This window comes from Acromyrmex echinatior, chromosome 2 (genome assembly GCF_024713525.1).
Source record: "Acromyrmex echinatior isolate Ae372 chromosome 2, ASM2471352v2, whole genome shotgun sequence".
NCBI classification, from domain to species: domain Eukaryota; kingdom Metazoa; phylum Arthropoda; class Insecta; order Hymenoptera; family Formicidae; genus Acromyrmex; species Acromyrmex echinatior.
The window spans coordinates 24,452,464-24,467,345 of record NC_141853.1 but is presented as its reverse complement, the minus strand read 5'-3'; the positions used below and the strand labels follow the sequence as shown (position 1 = coordinate 24,467,345).

At 35.5% G+C, this 14,882-nt stretch overlaps 1 protein-coding gene and 1 long non-coding RNA gene across 9 annotated transcripts in view; one reads left to right on the top strand and one right to left on the bottom strand.

Annotated features, from left to right (window-relative positions):
* Positions 1 to 14,882, bottom strand: part of LOC147910667 (uncharacterized) — a 132,421-nt gene that overhangs the window by 58,282 nt on the left and 59,257 nt on the right. The gene's annotated exons all lie outside the window — the stretch shown is intronic.
* The window catches only part of LOC147910668 (uncharacterized), a 156,793-nt gene that overhangs the window by 95,973 nt on the left and 45,938 nt on the right, over positions 1 to 14,882 (top strand). For 4 of the 8 annotated variants that reach the window (XR_015544045.1, XM_087402643.1, XM_087402644.1 and 1 more), the window contains one exon: positions 5,927 to 5,996. The exons of 1 other annotated variant lie outside the window; for it this stretch is intronic. Coding sequence is in view for 3 of the 7 variants with exons in the window: in XM_087402643.1 (XP_087258769.1) it covers positions 5,927 to 5,996 (70 nt within the window). In the remaining 4 variants the exon portion in view is untranslated. Of the gene's footprint in view, positions 1 to 5,926; positions 6,056 to 14,882 lie in introns of all 8 variants that reach the window. 3 more of the 8 variants (XR_015544046.1, XR_015544044.1, XR_015544047.1) reach the window with 1 other exon arrangement.

Below are 14,882 nucleotides of genomic sequence, written 5' to 3'. Positions count from 1 at the left end.
TACGTGTAATTTACAAGTGACGTTGTTACAGAAAACGCAGAATATACGAATTTTCGCGCTATGAATATTAATGTCGCGACAGATTATTAGAAATAACGTGCGCTCGATATATACGCTCGTTGGCGTAACCCAGCGATTCCAGGACAATTATTCTCCCATGGCGCCGGTATCACGTTTTCATTCGGTTTAAGCTGATTTAATTTTACGCCGATGCATAAAATTATAATTACATCGTTGCGATCTACGGGCTGATTCCAATCTACCGCGCGCGTCAAAATGCCTCGATCGTTCCTTTAAACAATTTATCTTTTGGAAATGAAAAAGGAACGCGCACATCGAATTTTCGGTATCATTCTACAATGCAATTTCGATGCAGTTTGTTAACGTCGTAGTCGTCGACTGTCTCGACGCCGATCGATATTACGTAGAAAAGACAGTGCAATAAGCTGCGCGTAAGAGCTGCACTGAATTTCAATCGCTCGATAGTACCAAGAAAATAAATCGATAAATCACCCGGGCAACGGAGGCTTATCGTAATCGGACAACGCTTTTCCTACACGCGCCGGTACCTTTTGTTTTCAGCTAGGCGAAAGTACGAAAGTTTCCGTCAATTTCGTCTACGCGATGCCCGCGACAACGACGACGTCTGCACGCGTATTGTATGCCGGCGCCGCCGTTTTCTCGTTCCCTGTTCTCACTCGGGACCACCCACTTCGCTGCCACCCCTTTGAGGCATCTCTCTTTTCCGGAACTGCTGCCAAGTTCGACGTCGTGCCCGCCACAACAATGCACCGAAAGTTCCGAAAGTTGAACTTCTGGTTCGTATACTAGCGTGCATCCTGTCTTTCCCGGTACCGCGCGACAGTCGGTCATCTTTCAACTTTCAACCCGTTCGTCTCTTGAAGTGTATTTCAGCGGTTGCCTGACTCGTAGCGAAACGAAAGGTCATCGCGCAGCAGAAAGAGAATTCCGACAAACTGAATCGCATGCGGCATTAGAATCTTCGAAAGCGAATCGCCCTCATCTCGGAATTTCTTAACCCTCCGTCAACTATGCGGAATTTTGCTCCTACGTCTTTGATCTCCTCAGTACAAATTCTTTTATTGTATTGAATTTTAAAGTCTAACAAAATTCTTGCATACTTGTAAAAACTTCAACAATAAGTTTTTACTATTATTATTATATAAATCAAATTGTATTTTACACCCATGTAAAGTTGGTCCCCCAACTTTTGGGAAAATTAATTTTCTATTAATTAAGCTCATTCGATTGCTTATCGTTTGCATATTTGTTAATAACTTTTTAACTTAAAAAAATCCAATTAGAAAAGACAACACTTTCCGTCGTTTCGTGTTTGCTTCTCACGAATCTATTGCTTCTTCTTCTCATAACTCCTTTTTGGCTCCCTTATGCTTATATGTGACTAGATTACCATTGAATGTCTCAAAGCTCTGAAGATTTCGTCGCGGATTTAACTTCCCTTCGCAAATGCATCTTCCGAAAAATGAACGTGAATCAAAAGCAGGATTCGCATTCTCAAATTCTCTACCTTCTACAGCGACTTTCTTTCTTCAACCCCCAAGACTATAATATTCCAGCCGATTCTCTTCTGCCTTCTACACCCTAGCCTGTGTTCGATCGCAAATACGATACAATTTCGACGAAGAGAAGACGAGGATGGACTCGACCGGCGAATGGAGTTCGATATTCTGTCTGACGCAGTGTGGAAGTGAGCAGAAAATCGAGCCTGGTGACACGTGGGAAATCGTAGCAATCGATTTCATATATTCCTATTCCGGCGATCACTCGTGAATTCTGAGAGTCATTTTTTACGTCCACTTTTCCACACGCAAGATAGTAACTTTGCCAGCTTAATGGAGTTTGGGGCGAATTGTTTAAAACAAATCTTTTTAGCAAATAGAAATGTTGCATAAATATAACAGAGAACCATAATAGCCCTGGAGTTAAAATAAAGCAACAATGATCTTGACAGAACAAATACATTTAATTAAAAAATTAAATTTAATTAAATAATTTTAATTAAATAAATAATATATAATGTAATATTAAATAATAAGAATCATTTTGGACTACATGTGAAAACACAATCAATACGAGGTAGAAATGCTTAACTTATAATTATATATATATATATATATATATATATATATATATATATATTATATATAATTTACATTGAATTATTTAAGCATTAAAGATATACCTTCGAAAGATATATCTTCGTGTGTATATATACATATATATATATATATATATATATATGTATATATATATATACATGCATATATATACTACATTTATAATCATTCAAACTGCGCACCGAATTGGGTTTCCAAACTTATAAACGCAATTAAACTACTGTAATAATATCACGAATGAAATTAAATTGACAATTTTTAATACTTCGATGCTGAATTAAGAATCATATTAAAAACATGTATTGAAAAACTATAAATAAATTTATTGCGAAAAATAGGACGCTCGTACGGAATACAAGAGATCCGGGTTTGACTCTCAGCCGAGATAATATTCTTCGCAATTTTATTTACACAGTTTTTCAGCACATTAACATCTTTTTAATATGATGCTTGATTTAGAATCAAATTAAAAATTGCTTGTCAATTTAATTTAATTCGTGATATTATTACAGTAGTTTAATTATGTTTATAAGTCCGGAAACCCAATTCGGCGCGTAGTTCGAATGACTACATAAGGTACATATGCATGTACATATAGAGTGTGTGTGTGTATATATATATATATATGTGTGTATGTGTATATATAATTCACATTGAATTATTTAAGCATTAAAGATCTAACCTCGACTGCCATTTGTAATATTAAATGTCGACATTTTATTTTCTCTCTATTTTTATCTGAGGAAACATTTTCTTAACTTCAAATATTTGTAGATATCTACATTTTTAAACTTTTCTTATAAACATTTATTATTTTTCAAGAGTTTCATTATATCATTTATAGTTTTTATATTATATCAACTGGTTTAACTTCAGGAATATCATACATCGTATTAAAACTGACATCTGATTGCATTGAATTCCAAAGTTTCCAGAGCTTGCAAATCAAAAACTTATTTCACGTCGTGCGCGTACTTGCATCGCTATTGTCTTTTAGATTTTATGCACTCTCGTGTTTTATTCATGCCTTACACGGTCATGGCCGTGCGCGTCGACAAGATTGGATTTTATTTGGCGAATTGTCTGAGAGAAATTCGACGGTTCACGAAAGCAGATAGGGTAATCTTCGTGACATCCAGGAGAAATCAAGGTAGTCACTTCCAATATATTCCTCCGGCACACGATGATCACTCACACATTCCTGAAATCCTTTCCTCGCATGTGGGTCATGCGGTTCGCTGAATTCCAGCCTGCCAGAATTTCCTACTTCAATAATCGAGTTGCGCGACTGTACGGGACGGAAATGATAATAGAAATTGATATCGCATCTACCGGCGTCTGACGGCAAGAAAAAAGATCGACATCCGCAAAACGGAAAAACCATTTGTTTCGACAAATTTCAAGACACGATCGATGTTCGCAGTGTATCGATATGAGACAAGATTAATCACTTCCTGTATTCAGTCTTATTGTGAGGAATTTAATTGCGGAACATTATCAACAATAATCACTTGATTAAAAATATAAATACTCGTAAAAATTATGTAATTACATTCTAAATGTAAGGTAATTTCTAAATGTAAATTCTCTAAATATAAGATAATGGAAGATGCCATAAGAGGGAAGATGATTTGTTTATAGTCTTTTCATAGAACGCGCGTTTATTCTGACTGCATGTTTAGCCATCAGAAAGATTGCATGATATATCAATTTTTTCCAATAATGCAAAATATCAAAAGTTTCATTCGTTAATTTGTATAACTAAAAAAAAGTTTCTAAAATATATTTTTCGTAACTTAATTCAATAACATTAAGAAATTAAAAAATAAAAGCTTAAGAGCACCTTCCTTCAAATTTATCTTAAATCGAAAACCTTCTAAATCTAAAAACTTCTTCCTCATTAATCGTAGAAGTGATATCGATCGCAGTTTTCCGTAGCGGAAACATTTTTCGAACGAGAACTCACGTACGAACGAAAATTTATCTTATTTCTTTCGTTCTTAGTTCATAGTATTGTTCGCGAAATCCCCGTGTAGGTTTTTGGTGATTAGTCGTTCCGAGGCAAACAAGTGGCTGTCTTCGTATTTCCGTGAGCATCGTCGCGTCTGGTGGGGTGGAAATTTCCTTGCAGTTGGCATGCTAAACCGATATACAAGTCGCGGCCAAGTGGGTCGAGAATTTAAAAGTCGAATAAAGTTGCTAAACCCGACGGGTTCCGAAACTACATTTCGTAAGATGGTCATTTGTCGTCTTGTGCCATATAAGATAACACAAACGCTCGTCAGAGAAATTTCCGAACGGTCTTCGTACTTACTACACGCGAAGTGCAATTTTGGGCCTCGGTCGAGCTGCTCGCGAATAATTTTGCGAGAATCGTTACCGATTTTCTTCACTACCCTCGTTTTCTCGCATTCCCTATGTCCTGCCATCCCCCTTTGCACGAGGGCTTTGCGCCTCGGCCAAATGCGCCTGATTTCGCATGCAAAACCGCGAATATCGATGTCATGAATTTTCAGTCGGCTCCAAACCGAAGATCATTACGTTTCAACCCTCTCAACGAAGAGATCTACATGCCATTTCGCCCGAAATAACATGTTTTCAGGGCATCTGCAAAATCAATCGATGATCATCCACGCGTTTCTACAATTCATTCTGTCCGAAATACGCTTTCGCGTGTGAGAGAGGAAGAGATTTTCAGTTCCGTTCCGTTTCGCGCGTATATGTTACATGAAAGACCAATTTGTTGTACATATGCAAATCACTGAAACAATTAACGGCGAATTATGTCATAAAAGTATAATTTTCATGACACGGAATACCCTGAATACGTTGCACAACACAATTTTCGGAAATGATGACAGTTTGGAAAATTTATACAGTCAGTGGAGAGGCAATATCATAAAGTGTCGCGCGTCACGATGCACGTTTGAAACTTGGGCAAACTGCGATATGGACCGCCTGATTTATTTCATAAGCGGCAATACGAAGCGCGTGGCGGGCGCGACGTGCCATTGTATCGAGTTTTCAAACGAAGAAACTTGCCGCTGGTGGTAGTTCGATATAACGGCACGAGAAGAACGGCGTTCGGTGAACGCGCGTTGGCGCAAGAAGACCGGGGCACAAAGGAAAATGAATAATAGAAGGTGGAGCAGAGCATGTAGGACGCATATCGAGCGATAACAGCCGCCAACAGTGAGAGAAGCTTATCGTTTTGAAAGTAAAACAGCCCGCGCTGAATATTGAAGGGAATTTGAATCTCATTTGAATACATCAGCATGATTGGTAAATTATTTTCTCCTGTGTAAAGTTTATATACACGACGGTGTCTAGGAACAACGCGCGAACAGCACCAGCATCGTCTTGTATCAGTCCCTGTTAACACCAAGAGGCGCCGAAATCAACTGCCACGGCTTTACACAAGTGCACTTTACGTCATCGATCTTGCGAGCTAGCGAATAAAATGGATACTTTGCCAGAATTTATTTAGGTAGTATTAAGAAAAACTACAATATAATACTATACACTTAAGGAAATGCTTAAGGAAATGCCATCTTCAATAAAAACTTTATTTTCTATTTTTCCCAATTGTCAAATTATTTTAATATCGAAGTATTTACGTAAAAGAAATTCTATGATTTATAAAAATATTACTTTACATCATATTTATAAAGATATCTCCTACAAGAAGAAACGGATATTTTCTACTTGCGATACATTGGCGATTATTTTCTTCGAAGGAACATAATTTTGTTATTCATTTATTCCAGAGACAGCGATGCGAGGAGTTAACGCCCTTTCACAAGATCATTTGATGAGACAGGCCGAGACTTCGAAAGGGTGAGCATCGACGCATGTACCCCCATCTCTCTCACACACGCACGAGACATAGAAAGCACGTAAGTTTAATATCTTCGTGTACCAAAGCGCACTAACGCGTCGGAAGACTCCGGCAAGGGCGGAAGTAGAGGAGGGAAGCGAGGAGGGCCAAGATTATTGCTTCAATATTGCCCGATGTCAGGTATCGTAGTTACGTCTACGTATCCGCCCCAAAACTACCCTACGGCACCCTCCCTGTCCACGATGCTCAGTAGTAGTACGTGCTAGTGCCACGTATACACGTGCACGTAAGCCGACGATAGTTGCACGTGTGCACCCTCGGCGACGTTGCGCCGTTATTAAACTATCTCTTACCAGTTGTATCCCCATAAGCTCTGGCACCCTTCATCCAATTGCCTCCTATCTGGCATACGAAACGGTAGTTGCTGTTTATAATTCGGAGATCGAACGGATAGATATTAAAGATCTATTTTCGGAATTATCGGAAAATTGATTATTACAACATTTTAAATTTCAACCTTTTTATCCAAAATCTTAATTACATTTTGATATAAGTGATTTGAAAAATTAACGACGCGATATTATGACTTTGCGCATTTTATTATTAATATAATGTAATTTATAGAATATAAAATCTCTAATTTATAAACTGAATCTAAATTGTAAGCTTATACTCTGAATTATAGATTGAGACTAATGAAATTTATTATAGATAGAGAATAATAAAATTTATTCGTTTACAATTTCTGAAAAGATATGACTAGAGCTAAATTGTACTTAAATTATAAGAATTTTCTTTAATCTGTTCTCAAATTTATTAAACGCAATAAATTTATGTCCATATGTATATATATATATATATATAAAGTTCAACGACAGTTTTCTTAATTATTAGAGAGACAAATAATAGCCTAGTTTACGAACAAATATAATGCATTGGCCGTGTAGAAACTGCAGTCGTGGAGATAAAGCTTCAACTTCATGGAAACAGCTTTGCTCTTGAAATATTGTCTACGAAGAGAAACAAGAGAGCTTCGCATACCGAAAGAATTACGTATGCATGTCTCGTGAATTTCTGGATCACAACAGAATTCCTTTATTCAAAAAACAAATATAGTGCCGTACATCTTGTGCGGTGGAACAAACAGTAGCGCGTCCATGAAATTGGGATGCATCTACTATGTTAACATCTGCGACAGTTCCAAAACGTTTAACCTTTTTATAAGAATGTAAGCAAGGTTTAATAAATAGACTCGTGGAAGAATGACATGTATGAATATTTAAAATTCATATAGGAAAAGAAAAATTGCTTGATATCTGATTACCTCCTTTATATATATATATATATATCATATTGAATCAATTATACAGGAATCAGAAATGTTTAAAAAATATACAATATATAGAAGTGTACTTTAATATATTTTTCAAATATTATAATATTGATAACTTATTATGTAAATACGATATTTCATGCAACTTTAATATATTAAAAAACTCTAGATAAAGAAAAATCTTGATAAAGAATAAGTTGTGTTTATAATTGAATTGTTATATGACTTCTTCCTTTATGACGGAAAAAGGCTCGGAAATTAGATGCATTCAATTGCTGCTCGCGCTTTCTTTTCGCGAATTCCAATCACCGTACAAGTACGTCACTGAAGGGAATCATGTTTGATCAATCGGCATTCACGGAAATGCGTTGATTTAGCAATCAAAACGGAACAAGGGAAGGAGAAAGACCGATTGCGCGGTCAAGAGACGAGCGAGGAGAGAGACGGAGAGAGGGAATACCCCACATACGCCGTCAGTAATTACAACGGCTACAACGGAATCATTTGTTTGTGCATTGTTGCCGCAAAGCATTGTTGCACAGTGAAATGTTCCACCATCAATGTCCATCGTACACACAGCTACATCCTTCTGCCCTCTTCCAACATGTACGGTCCTTGCGGACTCAAACGCATTGTGTATACTCTCTCGATTCGGCCTGCCGATGCATCTATACACACACATATACATGCACATACGTAATAAACGCGCGCCTGCGTGAATTGTATGTCGACAAACGTTGCATCTTTCAATCTCACGCGGAACCAACTGTTACGTTGCGTGCATACGCTTTCGGAAATGAAACACGTGAAAAGCTGACCGATTCTGTAAGTAGGTATGTCGCATTGTGCACAAACAAAACGAGATGGACGCAACATCGGAATGGATGCACACACCGGATACTGTGCACCGGGACGAATTGATGTTTACAGAAACAGGCGACGAGTCTTCTCTTGTTATGAAAACGTGACGCATTTGATAATATTTAGATATAAACATAATTACATTGCAACTTCGTCCATGCTTGGGAATTTATAATTTCAATGAATTTCTCTTATATTATTTATCATATTATTTATCATATCATTTTATCCTACATTATTTTATGCTAATACTGATACGTTTATAATTTGTTTTAATTACAATAATACGAGGAAATCCCATGTCTCCCTATATAATATTGATACTTTAACATGAACAAAAGTGTGCATTATATTAAGTATTTATCTTTTTATCTCTCTTTAATATCTTATATGTATACAATGTATATCTTGTTAGTCAGAGACATTACAATGTATATATATATAATAATATTAAGATATATTAACTGATATTAACTGGTATCAATGTGATATACGATCTGATATCGAACAGACAGTTTTGAACAAGAGTGCTATGTTTTATTTTGTTAAAATAACACGGAATAGGAAATAAATACATTTTTCAAGTTGAATTATACTGTGACAATTTTGTGCGATTTATATTTATCAACACCATTTACTCTGGATCAGTATAGTTATATGAAAAATATATATATTTATCTTCTGTGGCAAAACATCGAGCGCATTTTTAGTTGTTGCGTTGATGAAGCAAACACATATATTTAAACTAGCCAGCTCCTCGCGCTGATATTAATTCCGCTTCCACTACAGTATTGTACTACAGTATCCATATTGCGGTTTCACTGCTGCTAATAACGTCGCTTCCAACGAGTCACTCGTTATTTTTCTGTCAAATGCGAATTCCAACAAGGCATATTAATTATCGAAGATGCTACCGCAGGCAAAGCAATTTCCCCCTCTTGGCGCGATCCCGACGTCGGTACTGCCAGAAACGCGAATACGTATTGGCTGCGGACTATATCGGCCGCACGTCGAATATCCGATATCATCCAATATTTCATAATGGATATCCAATATTTACGATAGTGGACAGACGCCTGCGGATGTGCGATGTAAAAAACGATAGGAAGGAGAAACGATAGAAAGAGAGAAAAGCGGAGTAGAAATGTGAAAGCGCGAGAGCAAAAGGGAAGCAAGTGTGAGTGTTAGAGCGGAGGAGATGAGAGAGGAGGTCAAAAGTTAGAAGAGGAGAAAAAGGCTCGGATTGATTTCTAGTGAATTTTCGATTGCGATAGCAGTAAGAGAGCTCGTTTACAAGAATCGCTTCATATTCAGCATAATCGAAATCTGCGGTAATTACGCCACGAATGTCCGACATGATTGGAATTATATACATCGCGCTTCTAATTTCGGAAGTATACACATTCTACTCAATACCTCGGCGCACGTTAATTACATAATCGTAAATATTTGATACGTTCGATTAGTTGATGAACGGAGATGGTATAAGTGAATGACTAAATATTCGAATACACGTGCAAGTACGCCCAATGACCATACAAACGTACGCTTTCAGTATATGATAGGACAGACGTATCAATATTATCTATCGACACTTATATATATATATATATATATATATATATATATATATATATATATCAGTAAAATCATCAATGCAATCGTATTTCAAAGGATAGATTTAATAGAGAATCTGGGATATCGAAATCTATTTTTAAAATTCTGTAATTAATCTGACGCTAAAGTGTACACATTGAATAAGGCAATTACAAATTAAATATGGTAATAATAAGCAAGAGATATATAGATAATATGGTATAACATGGTGTAGAAATTAGGTATATTGCACTTTGAGCAACGCATATCAGCTATGAAAGGTTCAAACGAATAAAGTGGATGGATCATTACCTAATAAAACGAAGTTGTGTTGCATTTGTGTGTATAAGTGTGGCTCGTATACTTATACACAGTAAAACAGGATGTATATAATAAGAAAGATATATAAATATGCGTGTCTATATGATATCAATAATAAATCAAAGTTTAAATATCTAAGTAGAAATTATGACACCAATGACGTCAAAATAGCTCCAAAATGATTATTAAATGTCATTTTTCAATTACTCACATCATTCATTTTGAAGTCATTTTGGCGTTATCGTTACCTGTTGTTCTGCTTGAACAGTTCTCTAAGATAAATGACGGTGTGTTTTAATTTTTAAAAACAAGCCATGCAAATTTTATTACAAATTGTTGTTTAACCATGAAAAATTTTCCGAATGAATTTTCAAAATTATATATTATTCTTATTAGAATGCGGCATAAAATCGTGCAATTCAAGCTGACGCACTTTGTCTGCCAGTGCTTGCTTGAAAACGACGTTTCTATAATCCCAAGAGAAAGCATTCCGAGAGAGATGGTATTGTTCGCAAACCTCCGCATAGAATTCGAGACGAATGAAGGGCAGGGAGCACCCCTTTCTCTAGCACCTTGCACAAACAGATTCGCGTAACCTCAAGTAAGGTCCGGTACATGCTCTTCCCTCCTACATCATAAAATTACGAAATTCTGCTTGCAAGTAGAGCCACGCATTGTGAAAGATATTTAATGTCTAGAACTGGATCATTTTACACCTCATTTTATTACGAAATGTGTAAGACATAAATCTAATTCCTCATTAAGAAAAAAATTATTCATTTAATAATTAATTAATCATTCATTTAATAACTAAATTAATTGTTTATTTGATTAAATTAATTTAGTTGTCTTTATTTCTTTCGTTGAAGACTGTATTGTGTGTATTTAAGTCAAATATATATATTAGGTGTTGGAATTAATTCGTAGCGTTTTACAAGTGATGGGAAGTACTTTCATTAATGTATTTTTTAATGCTCATGTGAAATAAATAACATTCTTTCATTTAAAAACGCTACGAATTAATTCCAACACCTAATAATATGTTTGAAATAAAGACTTAAATTGATTTAGTCAAAGAAACAATTTTTTTTCAATGCAGCATTTTCTAAAAATTATTACGTATTACCTATTTGGTAAGTGAAATATTGCAATTTAGAGGTACAAGTGATAATGAACGTTCTATTATCATATAACATTAGTATTGTTTAAGAATTGTTTTCAGTATGTATTTATATCAAATTTCTACATTAATTAACTGTAGCATATACATTTCAGTAATTATTCGATTACACTCTGAATACTTAATAATCCAATTGCATTAGAATCAATATAATAATATATTGAATGTATCACATTGTGTAAGAGATGCTAATTAATAGTATTAATGAATATTATATAGATTGAAGCAAGTTCTATAACAATATTTGTATTGTAAACGTTCGTTGTTTATATTATTTATATTGGTAGTATCGTGAAATACTAAACGCGTTTCCACAGACTTCAGAATTAGTTAAAGCTAGGATAAACTTGGTACCAGTATACATCATGCGACGTTGATAGTGCGATTTATCATTGATGGAAACAATATGTATAATGTTCCGTAATATATGTAACTACAGGATATACCATATCAAGCAATCTCACTCTTTATCGTGCATAACTAACTCGACAAATCGCAATGTCGGTCATGGTTTTTACTAATATAACAAAAATATCACCAAAAAAATTTTTTTTATTCACATTATGATTATTTTTCAAATTGATATTAAAGCCCTTTTTTAACGCCTTCTCTTTTTAACTCTTTTTAATTTTGTGCGACTTTTATTCTCTTTAAAAGACAGAACCCTATCACTTTTTAGATGAGAAAAATGTACGTTGATCTGATACATTAATCTCTTTGAGAACCATACACACACATATATATATATATATATATATATATATATATATATATATATATATATACAGTCATGGTTCGACAGTGATCATTCAGCGGAATTTTTCTTCTGACATGAGACCTTCACAACGATAACAAACCGATTAATAACGCTGAGAGCGACGCAAGTTCGATTAACGGAAAAGATTTGGAAAGGGGACATATATAGAAGGCAAGATCCGTGCAAAAGCTCCTGCCTTTTAAAAGAGCCGACGATCCTCGAACATTTGTTAAGCGTCTCCGCGGCGGACGCTTTAAAAACCATGTCATTTGTAACGTTACGGCGAAGAAACTGTCTTCGGCGTAGGAAAGAGAATATCCTGTAAGAGAACGACATTCGAGACGTGCCGCGATTAATCCAAAAGGCCCACGTGGGACGAGAAAGGAAGACAATGAAGTAGCTCTCTCGGTGTTACCTCATTTTTTTTTCATTTCTCTATGAATCTTTTATATACTCTTATACCAGCCACCTAACTTTCAGGTAACTCGGCATGTAATACTGATGTAATACTGATGATATAAATAAATTCATTGGCAAAAGCTAACAATAGAATACATGAGATAACAGAAAATATTAGGTGTTGGAATTAATTCGTAGCGTTTTACAAGTGATGGGAAATACTTTCATTAATGTATTTTTTAATGCTCATGTGAAATAAATAACATTCTTTCATTTAAAAACGCTACGAATTAATTCCAACACCTAATATATATACTATAAAAACGTAATTATGAAAATGTATATAATCATAATTACATTATATTAATAAGAAATGCATAAATTTTTATACTGACTATAAAGTTCTAGATGAATTAAATTTGTAATAAATTTAGCAAATAATAAAAATTATTTTTTGTTATTTATTCGCGAAGCGCACAACTTCGCTACATGAAAATATTAGCACACAGAATCGCTGTAATTCGAATTACATCCTGACAAACCAACTGAACCGCGAGCGGGAAATTTCGACAATTCCGGGGCAATTATCGGAAACGGTTTCCGCGGCTTCCTGAACAGCGGCTCTAGATTCATTTCCTGTCTTCACCTGCTTTGAAATCGGCGGCCTCCCCATCCCATCATCCGAGGGTCGTGCGCATCACAACTGGGAAAGTTTCCTACGGGTGGTGGATGGTGGGAACAATGTTACCGGATGCAGATGAGTCTCATTTCCCACCTACTCTCAGATCGTCGTCTCCCTCGTTGATCTCTCGTCGTCACTGATCGGTACCACTGGTGCTCAACGACAATTCTCTCTTTCTCCGTCTATCCCTCTTTCTCTTTTCTATTCTACCCTTCGCTCTCATTTATCTCATCCTGCACTCTCTCTCTCTATCGCTTCTCTCTCTATTTGCGCCATTTGTGCCTTCTTGTACCAACTAGATAGCATGGGATTCTTTATCACCCTGTGGTGTCGGACGTAAGGGTTGACCATGGTTTTATCGGCCGACCTTCGATCGACTATACAGAAATGGGGAAGGACGTTTCTGCATAATCAAACGCTTTGTAATCTCTTTGTTACGACCTGCATCTATTGTCGCAAGTACTAGATCGTTTTAGGAGAAGTTAAAATTTCTCTCGTAAATTTTAAATTTGTGATTACTTCTTTCAACAATATTAGGTCACTTAAACAAAGTTATCGCGAACTGTTCTTATGGAAGAACTTGGAAGCCTTTTCTCCTTATTGCCTACTAAAATACAGTCTTAAACTCAACTTTAAAACGGAGTAAAACCAGTTGCATGTGCAAAAATGTAGAAATATAGATACAAATTACAATATATAAGATTACATCGATATATAATGCAAATGTAAATACTGACATCGCTCAATGTTTATCGACATTAAAGCCTCCTATATATTTCAGGAAATATAGCTGAAAAATACATGAAGCTAAAGGTTTTAATCTCATGAAGTAATGTAGCCAAACAAAATTTTATAATAATTAACTCTAACAGCTCGTTGTAATTCTGTATTTATGGAACGTTAATCTTTGTAATTTTGAACATATTCAGTGATAATGGGATCTCATTTGCTAATGCGTTCATAATTTAATTCATCTTCTCACATGCCCACACGTCTCATGATTAATCGTATCAAAGTAATTCGTTATAAAATATGATTGCAATATCCATTTTATGAAATCCCAAAACTCTCGAGGACGTTAGCGTGCTGTAATGTATGGCGGTTGCACCGTTCGCTGAATTTCAGGCACATTTCTAGAGGCAATCCTTTTAATGTCACAGGAGAAGATTAAGACTGCAATAGTCAGCGTTTAACAATCTCAGTAAAGTGATATGACAAATTATGTCAAACGTCCGTAAAACGATTATCTTCTTTTGAAAATAAAAATATAAAAAATAGCAAAGTGAATTAGTAGTAAACGAGAGCGGAAAACAGGGTGTCACGTTAAATGTCCGTAAAACAGTCGGTAGCATTGATAACTCTGCCAGCATGCGAAAATGCGGAGAGAAACTTCAGTACTTGATTATATCACGGATATCAGCACTCCACTGAACTTTTCGCGATGGCACTCGTTAACGTCACTATATCATATCGGTTACATGTCTATTCTGTCAAGATGATTCTCACACTCGCCTCTCTCCAAATCGACAGCTGCAAGATTGGTTTCCAGAGTAGTAACAGAAATCTTGTATGTGTGAATACAAGTACAAACAACCGGATTTTTTTAGAATATTGTAATTGGTGATCTCTGCTATTTTTATGAATATATTGTACTTATACTTCTTCATTTAATGAAATATCGTAAAAGCATATTCCAGTTTTAATATTGGGTAATGTTTGTACTTTACCCAAGCTTGTCCAAAAATCTAAAACTGAT